The sequence below is a fragment of the Panthera pardus genome, unplaced genomic scaffold (assembly GCF_024362965.1).
Source record: "Panthera pardus isolate Hobbes unplaced genomic scaffold, ASM2436296v1 HiC_scaffold_10, whole genome shotgun sequence".
NCBI classification, from domain to species: domain Eukaryota; kingdom Metazoa; phylum Chordata; class Mammalia; order Carnivora; family Felidae; genus Panthera; species Panthera pardus.
In genome coordinates this window covers 102,771,146-102,793,381 of record NW_026526655.1, presented here as the reverse complement: position 1 = coordinate 102,793,381, position 22,236 = coordinate 102,771,146, and the positions used below count along the sequence as shown (strand labels likewise).

The following is a 22,236-nucleotide window of genomic DNA, read 5'->3' as shown; positions in this document are numbered from 1 at the left end:
TTATCATTTTTATTAGTAACCTCTACAGCAAATGTGGGGTTCAAACTCATGACCTCAATACCAAGAGCCACATGTTCTACTGAGCCAGCCAGGCGCCCCTCAGGATTCTATTTTAAAGGATTAGAAAAAGCAAGCAATTTTTCATAATATCAATCATTTGTATTTCTCCTGTTAAATGCTCATCTTTTTCCTATATTTCTAATTACATGTCCATAAAAAATTAATCCTTAGAATATGAAATATGAATACAAAATAAGAATATTATGAATAAAATAAAATATGGATATTAAAAATTTCTGTAATGTATGATGAAATTATGTTCTCTTTTAACCTTTAGCTTTATGTTTTCCCCATATATGATTAAAATGTTTATGTTTATATGTTTTTAATGTAGTTAGGCATAATATACATTCACTAATTCAAAAACAAAAGTTTGTGTGTCTTACGTAGGCTTAACAGTGTAGGCAAACTCAAATTATTCAGTGAAAATGAACACAGGTAGTTATCTACTGATCCTTTCATAAAGATGTCTGATACATCACACACACACACACACACACACACACACACACACACACACAAGCTATGTCTAGACAAGATGTGATGAGTGAAAGCACACAGCAGAATTATGGAAAGTCACTGGGTGATCTGAATACTCTAGGGGGACACAGATGAAGTCATATATACTGCTCCACTCTGACGGAAGAAACTCTTTTCTCTGTTTCAAGAGATTACATTTTTAAATTATTTGATTATTCTAACCAATCTGTCAAAAAGTTTTCAAATGCATGTAAGTTAAAAACAGTGTTTTAGAAGAAGCTATAAATTGGTTCTTCAATATAGAAATAGACATCGTATGGCTAAATTACTTAGTATCTCTGTGTCTCACTTTCCTCATCTGTGAAGAAATGACAATACTCCTACCTCACTGGGATACTGTAAGGATTAACTGAGATTAATATACATAAAGTCTTAAGAAGGTGTTGGACACTTAGTAAATGCTATTTAGGTGCTATTATTATTACTTGTGTCCTGTATGGCAAAAACCTCTCAAAATTACTGTCCTCGTATTCCTTCTTGTATACTCTGTAATCACCCTAGGCCATCAAAATACCCCCAAACTGTTCTTACAAGGTCACTGATGACTTCCACATGTCTAATCCAGTTCTCATCTGACATAGTTGAACACTCCTAATTTGCTTCTTTTCAAAGACACACACGTGTCTGAAAGACAGGCTTTCTATCTATACGGTTGCTTCCTCCTGGTTCTTCCTCATCTCTCTAATCTCTGAAGTGTTCCAGCTCTGAGGACCTTTCTCTTCAGTATTTACTAGATTTCTCCGAGTGCTCTCATTTCATGGCTTTGAATATTAACTATGAGCTGACAATTCCCAATGTCTGTCTTTAGTCCAGACCTCTCTTCTGAACTCAGTCCTATACACTGAATTGCCTACCCTCCTTCGTGTGGATGTGTAAAAAGTCTTCTAAAATTTGACTGTTGTGAGACTAATTCTTGACCCACCCTTCCAACCTGCTTCTCCCTGGTCTTTCCCATCTTCCTGAATAGTTACATCATCTGTCTAGCTGTTCAGACCAAAAACTTTGGAATCACTCCTGAATCCTTTTTCTCTCACATCCTATAGCCAATACATCAGTAAATGCTGTCACTTCCATATTCAAAATATATACAGAATCTGATTACTTTTCACCACCCAACTGCTACAACCACCATTATTTCTCACCTTGATCATGGTAAGAGTCTAGCTGGTCTCTTAGTGCCTTATAGAATACTCTCAAATGGCAGCCATTGTTATCTTTTCAAAATGTAAATCACACCAAGACTTTTATCTCCTCAAACTGTCTACTGGACTTGCTTAGAATTAAAAGTTGTAGTGTTTAAAATGTCTTATAAAACCTTAGTCCACCTTAAACTAATCAATACTCTTCTTTCCTACCTTATACTGCAGCAGCCATAATGGTCTCTCTGCTGTTCCCTGAACTTCCAAGCAACCTATTTCATGGTTTTCATTGATGTCTCCTCTCCCCTAGATATGCATCTGCATAACACCTTCAAATCTGTTGATAGTCTCAGTGAGGCCTTCCCTGATACCACACTTTGTTGGTCTCACTCCCCTTTCTCAAGTAATTTTCCACCACAGCATCTATTACTATCTGATATGTTATGTATTTAGTTAAAGAAAAATTAAGTATAATGTACATATATTAAAATGTATAGGGGCATGTGGGTGGCACAGTTGGTTGAGAATCTGGCTCTTGATTTCCACTCAGGTCATGATCCCAGGGTCATGCAATAGAGCCCTTTGTTGGGGTCTGAGCTGAGCATGGAAACTGATTAGGATTCTCTCTCTCACTCCCTCTGCCCCTCTCCCTGCTCACGCTCTCTCTCTCTAAAATAAAAACGTTAACATTTAAAAAATAAATAAAATGTACAAATCTTACATGCGCAACTCAAAATTTTACATATATACCTACACATACATATATATATGTCTGTGTAATCAACACAAAGATACATATTTTCAAAATCCAAGAAGGCTCCCTCATGAGCCTCCCAGCTAATAAAACCCTTCCACAGGTGATTGCTATTCTATTTGCCTATTACTGTAAACTTTACTTCCATGGAATACCTACTATGTATTCTGATATACTCAATTATTTGTTTATAGTCTGTCTTGCCCACCAGAATGCAAGCATCATGAGGGTTGGGTTTTTTTTACCTGCTTTACTCAGTGCTGTATCCACAGTGTCTATAAACAGGACTTGGAACATAGAAGGTGCTCAATAAATATTCATTGAATGAATGAATAATCAAAATAGCATCATTAAGCTTTCCTTTCCTTTGGAACGCTGAAGGGCAAAAGTTATTTTTCATTAGAATTATCTTCATTATTATTACAAATACCTATGGAAATAAGATACTGACAACAAGCCTAAAACTTGAACTGTTTTAGGGTTAATTTAGAGCATCCTCTACTTAACTGAAATCCTAAAGCCAAACTTTCTGTGATTACTTTTACATTTAGGTAACAAGGTTATGCAATACAGAGTTCACATTACACTGACATCCTTATAAAACAGAGATTGAACTGGAGGACCCATGGCATAGGTGTCTTATAACTCTATTATGTTCTTTTATTCTATTCTCACAGTTTAATAAACACTGGTTTTCATTAGAAAAGATAATAGATGTTTGGTGAGCCCTCAAACCATTCATTTAACAAATTAAGACAGTTTAATTACACTAGCAATTACTCCTGAGATAGTGCTTTTATAACATTTTAAGAGGTCAGAAATTCTTCACAAAAATGTAAATTTAGCTCCCAAAATGTTCCTTGGAATTAATATCATATGTTCAAATTGTATTTTCAAGATTACTTTCATATCATTATTTCATTAACTGATCCTAACCAAAAATTTGGGGGTAACTAATCCTTATTCTTTGTAGGTAAGAATCTGAGAATAAAGCAGAGTGCTGGGTGGAAATAATGACTGCATTTGCATCCACTGTTTATTTAGAAGTGTATTTCTTGATTTCCAAATGTTCAGAAGATTTTTAAAGTTTCCTTTTGTTTTTCAAAAATTATATTGTGTGTTTGAAAATCATACATATGTGGAGTTGCTGGATGCGATATTCTACATAAATCAATTAAGTCAAGTTTGCTGATTGCATTGTTAGTCTAAAAATCAGCAAGATAAAGATTTTAGCTATCTGTTCTATCAGTGATCAAGTAAGGAATATTATAAATTATCACTTTCTTTTGCTCCAAAGAATGGGGAAAAACATCTGCAAATCACATACCCATCAAAAAAGTGTATCTAGAATATATAGAGAGTTCTTTAAAAAAAAGGGGGGGTAAGAAAAGAAACAAATAATGGGCAAAATATTTGAACAGCTTATTCATCAAAGAAGATATGATGCTCAACATCATTAGTCAACAGAGAGATACAAAGTAAATACATGCTGAGATGAAACACATCTATTAGAAAAGCTTGAAAAGAAACAAAACAAAACAAAACAAAACAAAACAAAACGGACAATGCCAAAAAAGGATGTGAACTGGAACTTGCACAATATTGCGAGTAAGGATACAAAGTTGTTCAGTCACTTTGGAAAACAGTTTGGCAGTTTCATGTAAAGCTAAATACACACTTACCATATGACCCAGCCATCCCACTCTGGGGTTTTTACCCTACAGAAATGAGAACTTAAATCCACACAAAAAAACTGTAAATGATTTTTCTGCAGTGGTCTATTGATAAAAAAAAAACCAAAAAACAAAAAACAACCACAAACAATCCAGATGTTCTTCCATGGGTGAATAAACAAACAACAACAAAAAAGGAATGAACTATTGAAATACACAATAACTTGGATAAATCTCAAATGCATTACTGTAAAAAGCCAGTCTCAGAAGGTTACATAACATAGGATTCCATTTGTAAGACATTTTGGAAAAGACAAAAATTTAGAGTCAGAAAATAGAACCAGTTGCCAGGGATTAGGGGGAAGTGTAAGATTAGATTACAAAGGAGCAGCATGAGCAAGAGTTTATGGGATAATGGATTATCTTTATTCTGATTGTGGTAGTAGTTACATAAATCTATACATATGTTAAAACTGACACAACTGAACACATACACACACCCCTAAAAAAAAAAAATCCATTTACCATATTATTTTAAAACACAAACTATGTCCCTGCTCCCTTACCTCGAATCTTTTTTTCTCTATCTTGAAGTTCTCAGTCATTCTTTAATTTTCTACAGTTCCCTTTTCCCTTACTCATATAATCTCCTGGACACATAAAATGTTCTTATTTTCTTAAGCATGTCATGTTCTCTTGATTTCAGGTCTTTACTCATGGCGATGGTCTACAGTGAAAACCACTCTCTTGGTTAATTCTTATTCATTCTTCTGGCTTCGGTAATTTACCGAAAAAAAAAATTTTTTTTTCGGTAAATTACTTCTTATAATAAACCTTCCCTAACCTTTGCTGCCAGGCTGGATTAGACGTTTGGTCATATAGTCCCATATCATTCTGCACTTTCCCCTTCTTATCTTCACATTTTTGTCAACGCATGACCCATTTCTTTCTTCCCCACCATCCTGTGAACTCCATGAGATAACTGATGTTTTGCTAAGTACCCCTTAGCACCAACACTGTGTAAGGCACCTAAAAGACCCACAACAATGAGTACTCTAAGACTTATTTGTGTTTTACAGATTGCTATAAATAACTTGTTCTACTCTCTGATTTTTTCAATCTACATTTCAAAGGCAGATAGAAAACATCTTACCTCTTTTTTTCAAAATAAAATATTATTTCAAACACCTTTGCTTGTGATATTCAATTAGGTATTCCCTTTATGTATCCTCTCTCCTCTATTTTTTTGTCATTTTTATTCAGGATGCTGTAAAATTCCCCTCCACGTTCACTGGACATCTGCACATTTTCTTCTTAAGTTCTCAGTATCCACACACAACCAAAACACCCTTTCCTGGCGTTTTCTGTCAGTACAAATTAGGTTTCTAAATAACTCTGACCACTTAAAATTTAATTTAATCTGGCACTCTACATTTATGGCTTTCTTAGAGTTTTACAATCTAATAATTTAAATAACAACAGAACTCCTACCTTAATCAAATCAATAAATACCAATATGGTTAGTTATGCATGAGATCCAGCATGTCACTTAAATTAAAAAAAGAAAGTCTCATATCCTTTGTATTTCATCGACAGCAGTCAGTGATAGCAGGCATCAGGGTACACTACCTTTAGAAAACTGCTAAGGACTAACATGATGGAATTTAGTGATCTTTTTATTGTTAACCATAGTTTAGTTTACATATGTGAAGGAAGTTCCATTAGTTTTAAACCTTATGATAAAAAACAAAATCTAGCTGCACAAATATTGACAACTATGTTACATTTTGGAGAATCAGGTTAAAAAATAACCCACAAACAGAGATGGGCCGGGGGGGTGGGGGGGTGGGGGGGTGATGGGGGGGGGGAGAGAAACATTTTAAAGAGAACAAAAAGTTCAAGAGAGCCTTACTTACACATTTTAAATGGAATCAAACAAATAGATTTCCAAGTTACAAACACTCAGAACTAGATCTAGTCATGTGAGGAAAGCAAATCTTTTGTTTTTTTTTAAAGGAGAGACTGACATAAGCTTTGTGAAATACAAGAACACTCCTCTTCCAGAAGAACATAGCCAGGTGAGGCCCTGAACAATAAAACCATTACATGGAACAGAACTTCGAGTGTGTATATTATAAAATAAATTCAAAATAATTATCTAAGGAAAATGTAACTCCCTTTCAGACTGCTAACCTTATTCGGATTGCTAATTTATCTCAAGAGAATATAAAACCTATCACCAACTCAAACAATGATTACCTATAATTCCATTTTTCATTTGTTATGTAGAAAAGCTGTACTCCAAGTACTTCTAAAGGAACATAACTTCATGATAAAATCATGAGAAAGAATTTAGATAGAGACATACTAATTAAGGACAGCAACTCACAAACATGCTTACAGCAGGGTTCTGGAAGCAGAAAAGTTTGACACCATTAAAAAGTTGTTACAGACTGATGTACAGAAGAAGCCAAAGACTGTAAATTCCATCTTTTATTAATAAAGGGATTTGTCACAGGGGAGAAAGACAACCAAAAAATGTTAACATACTTCATTTTGTGCTTTATAAATAAAAATTTATAATGATGCCACTAAATGAGGAAACAAGTGAAGTAACACAAGCCTCGGTGAGGTGAAATTATCTTTATAACACTGAATATGAATGCAAAAATCCCTACTTTTCCTGCTTTTATTTTGGAAAATAAAAAGCCTAAAGGTACTATCTCTTATGGTCTGCAAAATTATCTTTACAAAAATTATCTTCATAACATAAAAATCTAAAAATAACACAAAATACCCACTTCAACCATTCTTCTCCTCAGGTATTAAATCTTAAGGGATTCTGAAAATACTTATATTCAGAGGAAATTTTCAGTGCAACTATGTTGTCAGCACTCACTAGTTATTCCATTGGTTGCCTAATCCTACTAGGCATTAAATAAAAACTCTGATATATAGTAAATGGAGCCTAACTCAACAACATCACATTAGTTCTCTTCACTTACCCTTGCATAGTGGAATTCAACTCCATAGAGTTCTAAGGTACGTGCTGTGTTCAGATAATTAAATTCTGCTTCTGCAGGAGATAAGCCTCTGTAAAGACAGTGTAGTAAAAATTATACCAATCACAAATATGGCCAAACTGGAAAAAAAAAAACCTATTTATCTAGAAAAATTTCAGCATTCTAGTTAAATCTTTTATAATACATCATGCATGACTACTCCTCTTAGTTGTATACAGTAATATCTAACTTATCTGGAAAGTAAATTTTCATTAACACAAATCATTATTTTGTAGAATATTTCATTTTCCAGAAATACAAGAATGCACTAGGGGATGTGGAGAAAATGAACCCTTGTGCACTGTTGGTGAGAATGTAAACTGATGCAGCCACTACGGTAAACAGTACGGCGATTGCTCAAAAAATTAAAAATACAAATACCACATTAAAGGGGACTCTTTGAGTAGGGGAAAAAAACACCAAAAGCAACAAAGTCTAGAAAGAAACAGAGAATGTCAACATCACCAGAAACACTAACTTTACAAGTAACACAATGGCACCAAATCTATCAATATCTATCAATAATCACTCTGAATGTAAATGGACTAAATGTCCCAATCTATCGACATAGGGTATCAGAATGGATGAAAAACAATATCCATCTATATGCCGCCTATAAGAGACACATTTTAGAGCTAAGACACCTGCAGATCGAAAGTGAGGGGATGGAGAACCATCAATCATACTAATGGACGTCAAAAGAAAGCCAGGGTAGCCATACTTATATTATAATATAATTATATTATTTTTAATATAATTTTAATTATATTAATTTTAATCTAAATATATATAATAAATAAAATTATATTTAATATAATATATATTTTATAATTATATATCATGTCTAATATAATATATATTAGTTATAATATATATTTTATTATTTTGAGAGAGAGAGAGAGAGAGTGTGCGCACGTGTGCACATGAGCAGGGGACAGAAGCAGAGGGAGAGAAAGAGAATCTTAAGCAGGTTTCACGCCAAGCACAGATCCCAATGTGGGGCTTGATGCCATGACTGGGAGATCATGACCTGAGTCAAAATCAAGACTCGGACACTTAACCAACTGAGCCACCCAGGCACCCTGTGACAAACGAGATTTTAAACTGAAGACTGTAACAAAAGATGAAGAAGGGCATTACATCATAATGAAGGGGTCTCTCCATCAAGAAGAACAATTGTAAAAATTTATGCCCCCAACTTGAGAGTCCCCAAATATGTAAATCAATTAATCACAAACATAAAGAAACTCACTGATAATAATACAATAATAGTATGGGCCTTCAATACCCCACTTACAACAATGGACAGATCATCTAAGCAGAAAATCAACAATAAAACAATGTCTTTAAATGACACACTGGACCAGATGGACTTAACAGATATATTCAGAACATTTCATCCTAAAGCAGAATAAACATTTTTTTTCAAGTGTAGATGGAACATTCTCCAGAATACATTATGTACTGGGTCACAAATCAGCCCTCAACAAGTACAGAGAGACTGAGATCATACCATGCACATTTTGAAATACAATGCTATGAAATTGGAAGTCAACCACAGGAAAAAATTGGGAAAGAACACAAATACATGAAGTTTAAAGAAGTTCTCACTAAAGAATGAATGGGCTGGGACACCTGGGTGGCTCAGTGAGTTGGGCATCCGACTTCAGCTCAAGTCATGATCTTGTGGCTGGCTTGTGGGTTCAAGCCCCACATCAGGCTCTGTGCTGACAGCTCAGAACATGGAGCCTGCTTCGGCTTCTGTGTTCTTCTCTCTCTCTGACCCTCCCTGATTCATGCTCTGTCTCTCTCTCTCAAGAATAAATAAATTTTTTAAAAAATTTAATAAAAAAAAGAATGAAAGGGTTAACCAGGAAATTAAAGAAGAAATTAAAAAAAAAAAAAAAAACTACATGGAAGCAAATGAAAATGAAAACTTGACAGTCCAAAACCTTTGGGATGTAGCAGAGATTGCAATACAAATCTACCTCAAGAAGCAAGAAAATTCTCAAATATACAACCTAACCTTACACTTAAAAGAACTAGGAAAGAAACAGCAAATAAAGCCTAAACCCAGCAGAAAAGAAATAATAAAGATGAGAGCAGAAATAAATGACACAGAAACAAACAACAACAAAAAAACCAGTATAACAAATCAAAGAAACTAAGAGCTGATTCTTTGAAAGAATTACTAAAATTGATAAACACCTAGCTAGACTTATCAGAAAGAAAAGGACTCAAATAAATAAAATCATGAAAGAGATCACAACTAACGCCACAGAAATACAAACAATTATAAGAGAATATCATGCAAAATGATATGCTAGAGGGCCTGGGTGGTTCAGTTGGTTAAGCATCCAACTCTTGATTTCGGCTCAGGTCATGATCTCACAATCGTGAAATCAAGCCTCGCATCCTGTTCCATGGTGAGCATGCAGCATGTTTGGGATTCTCTCGAGTGCCCTCTCTCTGCCCCTCTCCCATTTGCTTTCTATCTCTCAAAATAAATAAACACACATTAAAAAAAAAAAGTATGTGCCAACAAACTGGGCAATCTGGAAGAAATGAACAAATTCCTAGAAACATTCAAACTACCAAAACTGAGTCAGGAAGAGATAGAAAATTTGAATACACCCATAAGCAGCAAAGAACCTGGATCAGTAATCAGAATTCTCCCAACAAACAAAAGTCCAGGGCCAGATGGCTTCCCAGGGGAATTTTAACAGGTATCTGAAGAAGAATTAATACCCAGTTTTCTCAAATTTTCCCAAAAACATAGAAATGGAAAGAAAATTTCCAAACTCATTCGATGAAGCCAGCATTACCTTGATTCTAAAACTGGACAAAGATCCAACTGAAAAGGAGAATTACAGGCCAATATCCCTGATGAACATGAATGCAAAAATTCTCAAAAAGAAACTAACAAATCAAATCCCACAGTACCTTAAAAGACTTATTCACCACAATCAAGGGGGATTTATGCCTGGGCTATAGGGGTGGTTCAGTATTCACATATCAATCAACATGATACATCACATTAAAAAAGAAAGAATAAGAACCACATTATCTTCTCAATAGATGCAGAAAAACCATTTGACAAAATACAGCATTCATTTTTGATAAAAATCGTCAACAAAATAGATACAGATGGAACATACCTCAACATCATAAAGGCCATGTATGAAAGACCCACAGCTAATATCATCCTCAGTGGGGGAAAAACAGAGCTTTTCCTCTATGGTCAGAAACAAAACAGGGATGACCACTCTCACCATTACTATTTAACATGCTACTGGAAGTCTGGGCCTCAGCAATCAGACAACAAAAAGAAATAAAAGGCATCCAAATTGGCAAGGAAAAAGTCAAAATTTCACTATTTGCAAACAACATGATACTCTATGTAGAAAACCTGAAAAGACACCAAAAAAACTGCCAGAACTAATACATGAATTCAGCAAAGTTGCAGGATATAAAATCAACATAGAGAAACTGGTTGCCATTTCTATACACCAATAATGAAGCAGTAGAAAAGGAAATCAAGGAATTGATCCTATTTACAATTGTAACAAAAAGTGTAAGATACCTAGGAATAAATGTAACCAAATTGGTAAAAGATCTCTACTCTGAAAACTATAGAACACTTATGAAAGAAATAGAAAAGGACACAAAGAAATGGAAAACCATTCCATGCTGATGGACTGGAAGAACACTGTTAAAATGTCTATACTAACCAAAGCAATCTACACATTTAATGCAATCCCTACCAAAATACCACCAGCATCTTTCACAGAACTAGAACAAATAATCCCAAAATTTGTATGGAACCACGAAAGACCGTAAATAGTCAAAGTAATCCTGAAAAAGAAAAGCAAAGCTGGAGGCATCATGATTCTGGACTTCAAGCTATATTACTAAACTATAGTCATCAAGACAGTTAAGGTACTGGCACACAAACAGACACATAGATCAATGGAACAGAAGACCCAGATATGGACCCACAACTATACTGCCAACTAATTTTCAACAAAGTAGAAAAGAATATCCAATGCAAAAAAGTCTCTTCAACAAATAGTATTGGGAAAACAGAACAGCAACATGCAGAACAATGAACCTGGACCACTTTCTTACACCATACACAAAAATAAATTCAAAATGGATGAAACACCTAAATGTGTGACAGGAAACCATCTAAATCTTGCAGGAGAAAGGGGGTGGCAACCTCTTTGACCTCGGCCATAGCAACTTCTTATTAAAACACATTGCTAGAGGCAAAGGAAAAAGCAAAAATGAAGTATTGGGACTTCATCAAGATAAAAAGCTTCTGCACAGCAAAGGAAACAATCAACAAAACTAAAAGGTAACCAACAGAATGGGAAAAGATGTTTGCAAATGACATATTTGATAAAGGGTTAGTATCCAAAATCTATAAAGAACTTATCAAACTCAACACCCAAAAACAAGTGATCCAGTTAAAGAAATGGGCAGAAGACATGAATAGATATTTTTCCAAAGAAGACATCCACCAGATGGCTAACAGACACATGAAAAGATGCTCAACATCACTCATCATCAGGGAAAAAAAAATCAAAACCACAATGAGATACTGCCTCACACCTGTCAGAATGGCTAAAATTAACAACACAAGAAGCAACAGGTGTTGGCGAGGATGCGGAGAAAGGGGAATCCCTTGTACTGTTTGTGGGAATGCAAACTGGTACAGCCACTGTGGAAAACAGTATGCAGCTTCCTCAAAAAGTTACAAATAGAACTACCCTATGACCCAGGATTACACTACCAGGCATTTACTCAATGAATTAAAAAACAAAAACAAAAACAGATTCAAAAGGGTGCCTGCACCCCAATGTTTATGGCAGCAACAGCTAAACTATGGAGAGCCCCAGTGTCCATCAGTAGATGAATGGAAAAAGATGTGGTATATACATATAATGGAATATTACTCAGATATCAAAAAGAGTGAACATTTTCCATTTACAATGACATGGATTAGAGCTAGCCATGCTAAGCAAAATAAGTCAGTCAGAAAAAAACAAATACCAAATGATTTCAGTTATATGTGGAATTAAAAAAGCAAAGCAGATAATATATGGGAAGGGGTAAAGAGAGAGAGAGACAGAGAAAGAAACAAACCATAAGAGACACTTAATAGAGAACAAACTGAGGGTTGATAGAGGGGAGGTGGGTGGGGATGGGCTAGAGGGGTGATGGGTATCAAGGAGGGCACCTGTTATGATGAGCACTGAGTGTTGTATCTAAGTGATGAATCAATGAATTCTAGTCCTGAAGCCAATATTGTACTGTATGCTAACTAAAATTTAAAAAGAATAAAAATACCATGTGAGAGATGAATGAAAGAATGAGTAAGTAATTAAATAAGAAGTACCATATGATCTAGTAATTCCACTACTGGGTATTCACCCCCCAAAAATGAAAACACTAATTCAAAAAGATATATGGCCCCCTGTTTACTGCAGCATTAATTACAAGAGCCAAGATACAGAACCATGCCAGTGTCCATTAATAGATGAATGGATAAAGATGTGGTGTGTACATATATGATGGCACATTATTCATCCATAAAAAAGAATAAGGTCTTGCCATCTGTGACAAAATGGATAGATCTAGAAGATATTATGCTAAGTGAAATAAGTCACACTAAGAAAGAATAATTTCACTTACATGTGGTATCTAAAAAATGAATAAACAAAAGCAGAAACAGACACATAAATACACTAAACAAACTAATGGATGCCAGAGTTGTGGGTGGGTGGGCAAAATGGGTGAAGGAGAATAGGATATACAGGCTTCCAATGACAGAATGAGCTGGTACAGCATAGGGAATACAGTCAATGGTATTGTATTAGTGTATGATGACAGATGGTAGCTACATTTTTTAGTGTAGCATAAGGAATAGGCTTATCAAATTACTACAGTCTATAGCTGAAACTAATAAAACCGTGTGGCAGCTGTATTGAAAACAAAACAAAACAAAACAAAAACCCACGTTTTAAAAGTCCCTCGGTGTTCTTACGGCTGACAAAGTCATTTGTTCCCTGACAAAATGTGAAAGAAGTGATTTTCAAAATTTGGTCCATATACTGTATCTGTGTTTAATCCATAGTTGCTTCTAAAACATGGAAGTTTTGAGACATTCTCCCGAGCAGTGCTTCTCAGATTATGGTGTACAGACAGGTGGTGATTTGTAACAAGTACAGAAATTGACAGTGTCAGTCTTTTATATTTTATAGCACTTTGACAGAGCAATTGCATGTCTGTGGAATCTAAGGTCTTGTCATTTTTATGTCTCTATTTCTCCATTTTACTTTTCTAGTAATTTAATTTTATTATTTTTTCAGAAGTTTCATTCCATGACAAACGGGAAAAAAAACTGGTCTCATCAGTTTCAGAAATACAATTGTATACAATTGGATATAAAATGGTAAGGTCCTAAACTATTTATATTTAAGCAATGTCCCAGGTGATTCTTATGAACACAGCAACGCAGTGTTCTTATGAACACTCGGCAAAGCCATTAGAAGTAGATTTACTCCTGCATTACATATATTTCTAAATATCTTAGTTATCCGATATTATCTGACTATAGCAGAGCAAAAGCAGCAAACTACAAAAGCAAAAAATATCAATCTTTCACTCACTAATGATACCAGAAAAGGAAGCCAACAGCCTACCAATGCATGATCATAAAAATGAGATTCCTAAAAAAAGCACATATACCTCAATTTTCTATAAAATTCAATTAAGTTAAACAAATACTCTATCTCCCCACCCCAATCCCCACTTCTCAAACTGGATGATTCTATTTTTCTTTGTTTAAAGATCTGAGGAATCATTTCTCTAAACCAAATACAAATACATAATCAATATCTTGTCAAATGTACAAGCTTTTTCCTTACAGAAGAGACTTTATTGGCAAATTTTTAAAAAATCTGGTTTATCTTCAAATCCTTGATCAGATATGCTATGTGTAGAACTTTTGCTACAAATGGCACTTACTGTTAGACCAAAATAGCCCCTTCATCTCATTAGGCCAGTTTATTAAAATTCTCATTTTATTAGTCTTATTTTAGGTCAGAGGTCAGCAAACTTTTATTGAAAAGAGTGAGACAGTAAATACTTTAGGCTTTTAGACCACGTGGTCTCTGCTGCAACCACTCAACTCTGCTGTTACATGAAAGCGGCCACAGACATGAAAACGCGTAAGGGAATCTGTGTTCCAGTAGATGTTCATTTATGGACAGTGAATTGGAATTTCTGAAAATTTTACATGCTACAAAATGTTATTTTTCTTTTTATGTTTTTCTCAACCGTTTAAAACGTACAGATCATTCTTAGCCCGTGGGCCATACAAAAATAGGCAGTACGCCAGTTTGTAAACCTGTGTTAGGTACATGGGCCATAACCAAATGAAAGGAAGTTCCCTTAAGTTAAGAGCCAATATTTCTTCAGTGTTTACTATGTACTAGGCACTATTCTGAGTACTTTGTATATATGAACTAATGTAAGCCTTACATTAACTCCAGAGGTAGACACTTTTATTATCTCCAATTTACATAGAAGCAGAGATAGAGAGCAATTTGGTCAAGATTATTGACCATTAAGTTGTCTTTTTTTTTTTTTTTTAAGTTTATTTTATTTATTGTGAGAGACAGAGAGAGGAAGAGACAGAGGAAGAGAGAGAGGGAGAGAGAATCCCAAAGAAGCTCCATGCTGTTAGCGCAGAGCCCGATAAGGGGCTTGACCTAAGAAACTGTGCGATAACGACCTGAGCCAAAACTGAGTCTGGACGCTTAACTGACTGAGCCATTTGGGCACCCCAAAAGTTGTCGCATCCAGAATTCCAGACCAGGCAGTCTGGCTCTCTAGTTCAAACTCTTAGCCAATACGCAGCACTGCCTTAGTTTCTCCATGAGTATTCTGAATTGTATGTTAAAGCAAAAGCAAACTCTAAACCAATAAACAATATTATTTTCTATTCAAAGCAATGTATCTCTTCTTGAAACAAATTATGTCACAAAATTAAGACTCACAAAATATCAAAGTTGAATACTGTTATGAATGAAAAAGTGCTACTTTTTTAAAAAAGGACTTTTAAAAACATTATTTTAGTATTACATAAAGTTCCTTTTTTCCTTTTGGTTCACTGCAAAACAAATGATTCCTTTCACATAGCTAAAAACTAAGAAAGAATTGCTGAGTAGATTGATCTGTAACAGTTGATCTGTGAAGATACCATTAATATTCTAAAATTCCTTCTTAAAGAACTGTCAACTTTATATAATAGCAAACTTCTGTTTACCTATAGTTTTACGGTTCTTAGTAGAAATGAAAAAAAAACCTTACGTAGTCTATGAAATTAGTAATGATTTTTTAGTATAGATAACCCACATTTCCTTACATCAATCACACTATTTTACATAACAGTAACTGTTCTATATTAAATAAACACAACACTCACATTAGAAATAATTTAAAACATTTCTCTAGAAAACACGCCATGAAGAAGTTTATGAAATAAGCGGAAAAGTAAATAAATTCTTACGTATGTTGCTGATGTAATTTTGCAATTTCTTTTTCAAAATCTTGAGGTTGATTAGGAATGAAAGAATAATCTGAGAGGTAGCCTGGCAAGTTCTCTGACTGATTGTAGTCTCCAAGTTCAGCTATTATATGGAAGGAAAATATTCACAATTTAATAAACACATTTTGTAATTCTGATAGCTAAATAAGAAATGTCATGAATTCCATTATATTTCTGGAAGTAAAGTATTTGTTTTTACTGCTAGCTACCATGTAAGCAAATTATGACACTACACTTAACATTTCTAGGTCTCAAACAACTTCAGAAAAACTTTCTAGGAAACAAACTAATTGCTAACTAGTTGGATATTTCATTACATTTTCTTTGCAATCACTTTTTCTGTATAATAATGTATGTCTAAAGAACTCATACATTAATGGTAATGTACTATCAACACAGACCATGCAATCACATACTCCATGACCCAAAAGTGGGCTGATACTTACACTGAACAGCAAATGAAGCCAAAAGGGCAGCAGTATTATAAGGACAGGGCAATCTAATCAAACAAAATAGAAAACACATACCCCATGGTTAAACACAATAATTTCAAAAGCACTGTAATTTATATTATACTATTCTATGTGACTTACTTTTTAATTGTTAAGTAATGATCTTATCTGATGAAAAAAACTGATGCTACATGCAACCATTTTCAATAATTTGTTTGCGATGATCATGAATTACTTAAATAATACAGAACTGAAAGTACCTTTAAAGCCCATTACTAAAAACTTAAAATAGCCCACCTTCCAGTAAGAATGTCTTGTTTAATTTGCAAAAAATACTGGTACCTTAAAGAGAGAGAGAGAGAGACAGCATTTAGCATTTACTGGAATTATAACATTTCAGGATTAAAAACTGTATACTTATATTAACCAATATAAGTATATTTGAAATATTTACATATTTGCTTTTATAATCTACATATTAGCACACATAGATATATTTTTAAGATTTCATATTTCATGAATTCCAATCATTAAAATTCTTTGACAGACAAAATTCTGTACTTCAAATATCTTGTTTCCACTAGCTTCTATTATAAAATTTCTCAACATCTTTAAGAGTTACATGACCAAGGGAGATTAAGGAGAATACTCTAAGATTGGTGTTTGTAGAAATTAGAACTGTGAAACACAGAAAAGTTGAGTCAGAGACAGATTGCAGCTGACAGCAGCAATGCACTAGGGATCAACTGGAGAAAACCATCCTTTCTGCTGAGACAGAAAGCCAGAGGCAAAGACATGCCTATGATCATCTTATCATTATGCTGCCCCCTGCTGGAAGCTGCTAATTGTAGAAAAACACCTTTCTATTTTCATTTGAGTTAAGAAAGCTCTTTCTGATGAGGAAAAAAAAACCAAACAAAACAAAAACCAAGACCCCTTCTCTACCATTAGAATGGCCAAGTAAGCAAATTCCTTTAACACCAACAAAAATACAAGATTTCTATAAAAAAGAATGCTGAGGTTCCTTACAAGATGGCACTGCCCTCTTGTAAGTCCCAGCTAATGGGTAAGTCATTCCCTAATGCTTGCAGCAAACAAGTCACCTGTGCTGCAGAACACTGACAGAAGACCAAATTTTGTGGCTTTAAATAGGAAATTTTAAGACTTTTATTTCATCCCACTGAAAAAAGTAAAAACACCCCAAAAATCAAAAATCATTAACAATTTTAGTTGTCTGATTAAAATTATAAAAGCGTACATGACAATATTTAAATTACTAAATAATTTAATTAAGGATTTCAGAGAATCAGATATTCACTATAAAAAAATTTTTTTAAAAAGCTGATACAAATATCCTGCTGTATATATTAAAGAAGTATGTAAACTCCCTGTGAGAATACATAATGCATAATATTGTAAATATTATCTACTTATTCAATCTAAGACAAGATATTTCTATCTAGTTTACCTGGTTTCATAATTAAAAGTTAAAAGTTCCTGGTGGGAAACAATCTTATAGTTAAGTTTAAAAAGGCATGTATATCCTTGACAAAATATTATAATCTTACACAAATAATACCTATGCCTGCCGAATTTTATTTATATACCAACCAGTAACAACTGATAGAGTGGAAACCAGAATTCAAGTCATAAGCTAAACCAGCCTGTGTTCTTTAGAAAATTACTTAAAATTTGGCTGACCCTTAGTTTCTATATTTGTAAAAAGGAAGTAATATCACTTGTACCCCAGGGGCCCTAAATCATGTGACAAAAACCCAATTTTTACAATTAAGACTTTTAAGAGAGATTAATAATGCTTGAGGTAAATACAGAAATAAAATGTTTAATCTCTAAAAATAATATAACTTTTCTAACCCAGACAATAACCAATACCATAAACACTTATCATGTATCGAGTACACCTAGGCACTAAAAAGGTACCAAAAAGAACTGTCATTTGTACCCTCATGACTCCTGAGAAAACTCCAATTCTAAGGATGCCAGCACCTGCTAACACCAAATGACTGTAGTTTGATGGAAGCTCTATAGGGCCCACTCTTTCCTACCACTAATCTAAAATGGAATCTCAAGGTAAGGGGGTGTAGCAGATTTCCTGTTTTGTGGGTTTAAACTAGTCCTTAAAATTTAGCAACTGTGGCTGAAGGTGTCATATTACTAACCATGACCACTGCATTAAGGTTGCCCAAGCACTAAAGTTTTAAAGGAGTATTTCTTAAACCTGCTGCACATTAGAATCACCTGGGAAGCTTTTAATGCCTGTGCACAGGTCCCATCTGAGACTGAATTGAATCAGAATATCTAGGAGGTATGTCCAAGGCATCAGCATGTTTTAAAGCTCCCCTAAGTGATTCTAAGTTGTAGTCGGGGTAGAGATTCACTAATGTACACTATGGTAATATAATAAAAACTAGGTACTTAACTCATTTTTACCAAACAGCACCAGATATAAGACTCTAGGACATTCTATCATAAAGGATTTTTGAATGAATACATTATTCCTAGTGAAAACAAAGAAGCTTCTTGACAACAGACTGAGCACAAATTAATCTCTTGACTACTACCAAACTTGGCTTTACTTTCTTCTACTTCAGGAAGATATTTTGACTTGATTATCAATGAGATACATTTATTCCTTATGTTTTCAACACAGGTTTTAAAAGAACACATTCAAGCTCCATTAAGAAATTCAAAGACATTCTTTTGAGTCAAGCAAATTAATGAATAGGGTTATAATTGACAGTATTTTAAGTGTTATGCTAACAAACTTCATGAATGTTAAACACATTAGAAATCCAACTTTAAATAATTGGTTTTTTAATTGCAAATATTTCTTATACATTTAAAAATCTGATTACATAAAACATGTATTATAAAATACTTTTGCTACTTTATTTCAGGTTATATTTATCAGCAAATAGTAAAATGCACTTTAAAATGTTTTATACTTCAAAATTTTCATTAATTCAAAGTAGTTTCCTTGAAGTTAATCCAAAATTAGAGAAATTTTTATAATACTAAGAATTATTAAGATAAAGGATTTTGTTATTTTGATTATTTAAAAACAACAACAAAACATGACTAAGAACTATAATATTTAATTGAAGGTTATTCATATAACACAACTTTGCATTTCAAGACAAATTAGCTTGGAAATACTATTAGTTTCAAAGGATAGGACTGCCTAACCCAGGGGCTACACTCCTAAATTCTGTTATAAAGAGCTTCACACCTGGCCCCCAACAAACACCCAGAAAAGGATTCTTAAGAAGGTCAACCTAACTTTTCTCACCTGGTCTCACCTACTGTATCAACACCTGAGGATTGGCAAATATAGATAAGTATCTTTAATTTATTCTTTTGTTTCACCACAGCACCACAGAATTCTAAACAATGACCAATATATTAACATGTCACAACCTATCTACACATAGCTTTAGACACAGATTGTTAATTTGGCACTTATCCTTTAGAGTAATTTTGAATACAAGCACTGACCTATATTCTTCTATTTAAGATTTTTATGGAAGGTATCATATGTCAATTTTTAGTCTTAAAAAAAAACCTGATTACTAATTGTCTTACAAGCAGTAAACAAAGTTATTATTCAGTAACAGATATCATACTGTAATTATTTCTACCTTAAACAGTTCACCTAACATTCATACACTCAAAATGCTCATCTGGGTCATTTTTGTGTATACTTTGTCCCTTAGAAGTGACAACAAAATTAGACTGTAACTTAAGATCAGACTTAAAATGGCCAATAAAGTGGGCACTTAAAGACATGAATGTATTAGAGCATTCTCTGCCAACATTCTTTATAAAAAGGTACCTGCTCACCTGAAACGAATGTAACACTGTATGTTAATTATACTTTTAAGGAAAATGGTGGTGGTGGGGGGGAGGTACCTATTGACCATTACTCCTGCACATAATGGTTATATATTTTCTAAATTCTGTGTTCACCTCAATGGAAATTAAAAAATATACATAGAATGTTCTTTTACATGAAATAAAAGGCACAATTCTCACAATGCAGCATCACTTGGATACAACTGCAGTATCATCTAATTACCTCAATTAGTTACAGAAGTGCTTCTTAGCCGTTTTTTAAAAAAGGAAAAATCTAATTTTATATGGTTCAGGAGGCTGCCTGTGGTTGGATGGGGTGGTCCTGGGATCCCAATCTCCTAAAGCCCTCCCAGCCATGCAAGAGGGCAGGAAACGATTATCATGAAAGCTCTATACTCTATTCTGTGTGATGGCTGGGAAGCTCAGAAGTACACTATGATAATCTATTTTTGCCTAAATAATTTCAAAATTTCATAATAGTTTTGACAATATTTTCAGGAAAAACATGCTCCATAAACCCACCTTGTGTATTCTTCTTGTAACTTGTTGGGGTCACTTACAAAAAATTTGACTCTAAAGTTCAAACTGTAAGGAGATCCTCCTAGAAGTAATAAAAGCAGTTCTAATTAATTAGATTATATCAATCCTTTATCTTTATAAAGTATACTTGCAAAACATCAAGTAAATATGTATGCTCACTCTTTAGCTGCTTCCTTATAGGTTTGTTTGGATCCAGCCACCTCTGAAAAATAAATAAATAAGACTGATTTCTTTTTCCCTTGAGGAACTAATACATCAATTGTTGCAAATCTATAACATTTGAAGATCATTCCTAAAAACTGCATTTTTAAAAAAGTCTAGGAAAAATACTCAATTTATAGATATTCATATCAAGTATAACAAAATTAATACTAGAAAGTACTGAACGTATTTGTGGTAGCTCTAAATTTTTCATTTGAATTTTCCATCAAAGTATACAGTGTCCAACATAACCTCTATTCCAAAACTAAAAATACTTAATCACAGCAATCTGAAGTGATTTCTGTTAATTTAATTGTATTATGTAACAGTGTGGCAAGTTTTTAAAATTCTTGGTATCTTTCATAAAAATATAGTTGGCCTTATAATCTCATTCAAACAAAATCTAACGACACATCATGAAAATAGACTCTTAAGGAAAATTTAACTTCTACCCTATTCCTTAAAAAATAAAACTATCTCCTCCCCCCACCCACCAAAACAAAACATAACAAAACACCCTCCACACTAATTTTGTAAGAGACAGTGTTTAGTTTGGGGAATGACTGATTTTTGGGTGTGAGAATTTTAAGTAGCCTCAACACTTCCGAATGCCAGTTAAGCTCTACTTCAGGAAAACTATAACTGAATTCAGAAAATATTTCAACTGCAACATATTTCATTAAAAAAAATTAAAGAACCCAAAATGAGTAACAGATGTGGCAGTATTTTCAAAGCACTACACAAATATCAGCTTACATCATTATGTATAAACCATACTCCACCACCCATACTTGATTCCATGCAGAACACATAGAGATTTTAATAACAAATAGCTGACATTACTTCGTAAACCTTCCCTTTCCACAATCCACAACATCCAACACATCAGTTGATTCTACCTTCTTCCTATACGTAGAATTTAACAGTTCTTCTCCATCCATTCTGCCACCATCTTATTATCTGGGATAGCTCTGGCCATAGCCTCGTAATTGTTATCTCTGCTTCTTTTCTTACCAAGTTCTTCATTCTCCATCGGAAGCAAGTGTAGGCTTTTGAAATATGTCACTTCTTTCCTTAATAGCTCTTGGCATTTTCTCATGCAAAGTTTAAAGTCCTTACTAGGGCTTGCATGATCACTTCTTACCTCAGTTTACTAAGCTCCAGCCATAATGGCTTCCTGTCTGTTTCTCACAGATGCTATCTTAGGGTCTTTAATTAGAAGCTCCCTTATGCACATCATGTCCTCCTCTAACTTTCCCATGTCTTACTCCTTCCATTACCTGTTGAGTCTCAGCTTAAACACTACCTCCTCAGAAAGGCCTTCA

General features: G+C 34.0%; 1 protein-coding gene across 9 annotated transcripts in view; it reads right to left on the bottom strand.

Annotated features, from left to right (window-relative positions):
• PTPN4 (protein tyrosine phosphatase non-receptor type 4) overlaps positions 1-22,236 on the bottom strand; it is a 227,215-nt gene that overhangs the window by 99,475 nt on the left and 105,504 nt on the right. For 3 of the 9 annotated variants that reach the window (XM_053909685.1, XM_019469362.2, XM_019469361.2), the window contains exons 4-9: positions 20,870-20,933; positions 20,693-20,792; positions 16,595-16,639; positions 16,292-16,344; positions 15,807-15,927; positions 7,172-7,259 (exon numbers count right to left, since the gene is read on the bottom strand). In XM_053909685.1, coding sequence (XP_053765660.1) covers positions 7,172-7,259; positions 15,807-15,927; positions 16,292-16,344; positions 16,595-16,639; positions 20,693-20,792; positions 20,870-20,933 — 471 coding nt within the window. The remainder of the gene's footprint in view (positions 1-7,171; positions 7,260-15,806; positions 15,928-16,291; positions 16,345-16,594; positions 16,640-20,692; positions 20,793-20,869; positions 20,934-22,236) is intronic. The other 6 variants (XM_019469366.2, XM_019469367.2, XM_053909710.1 and 3 more) reach the window with 3 other exon arrangements.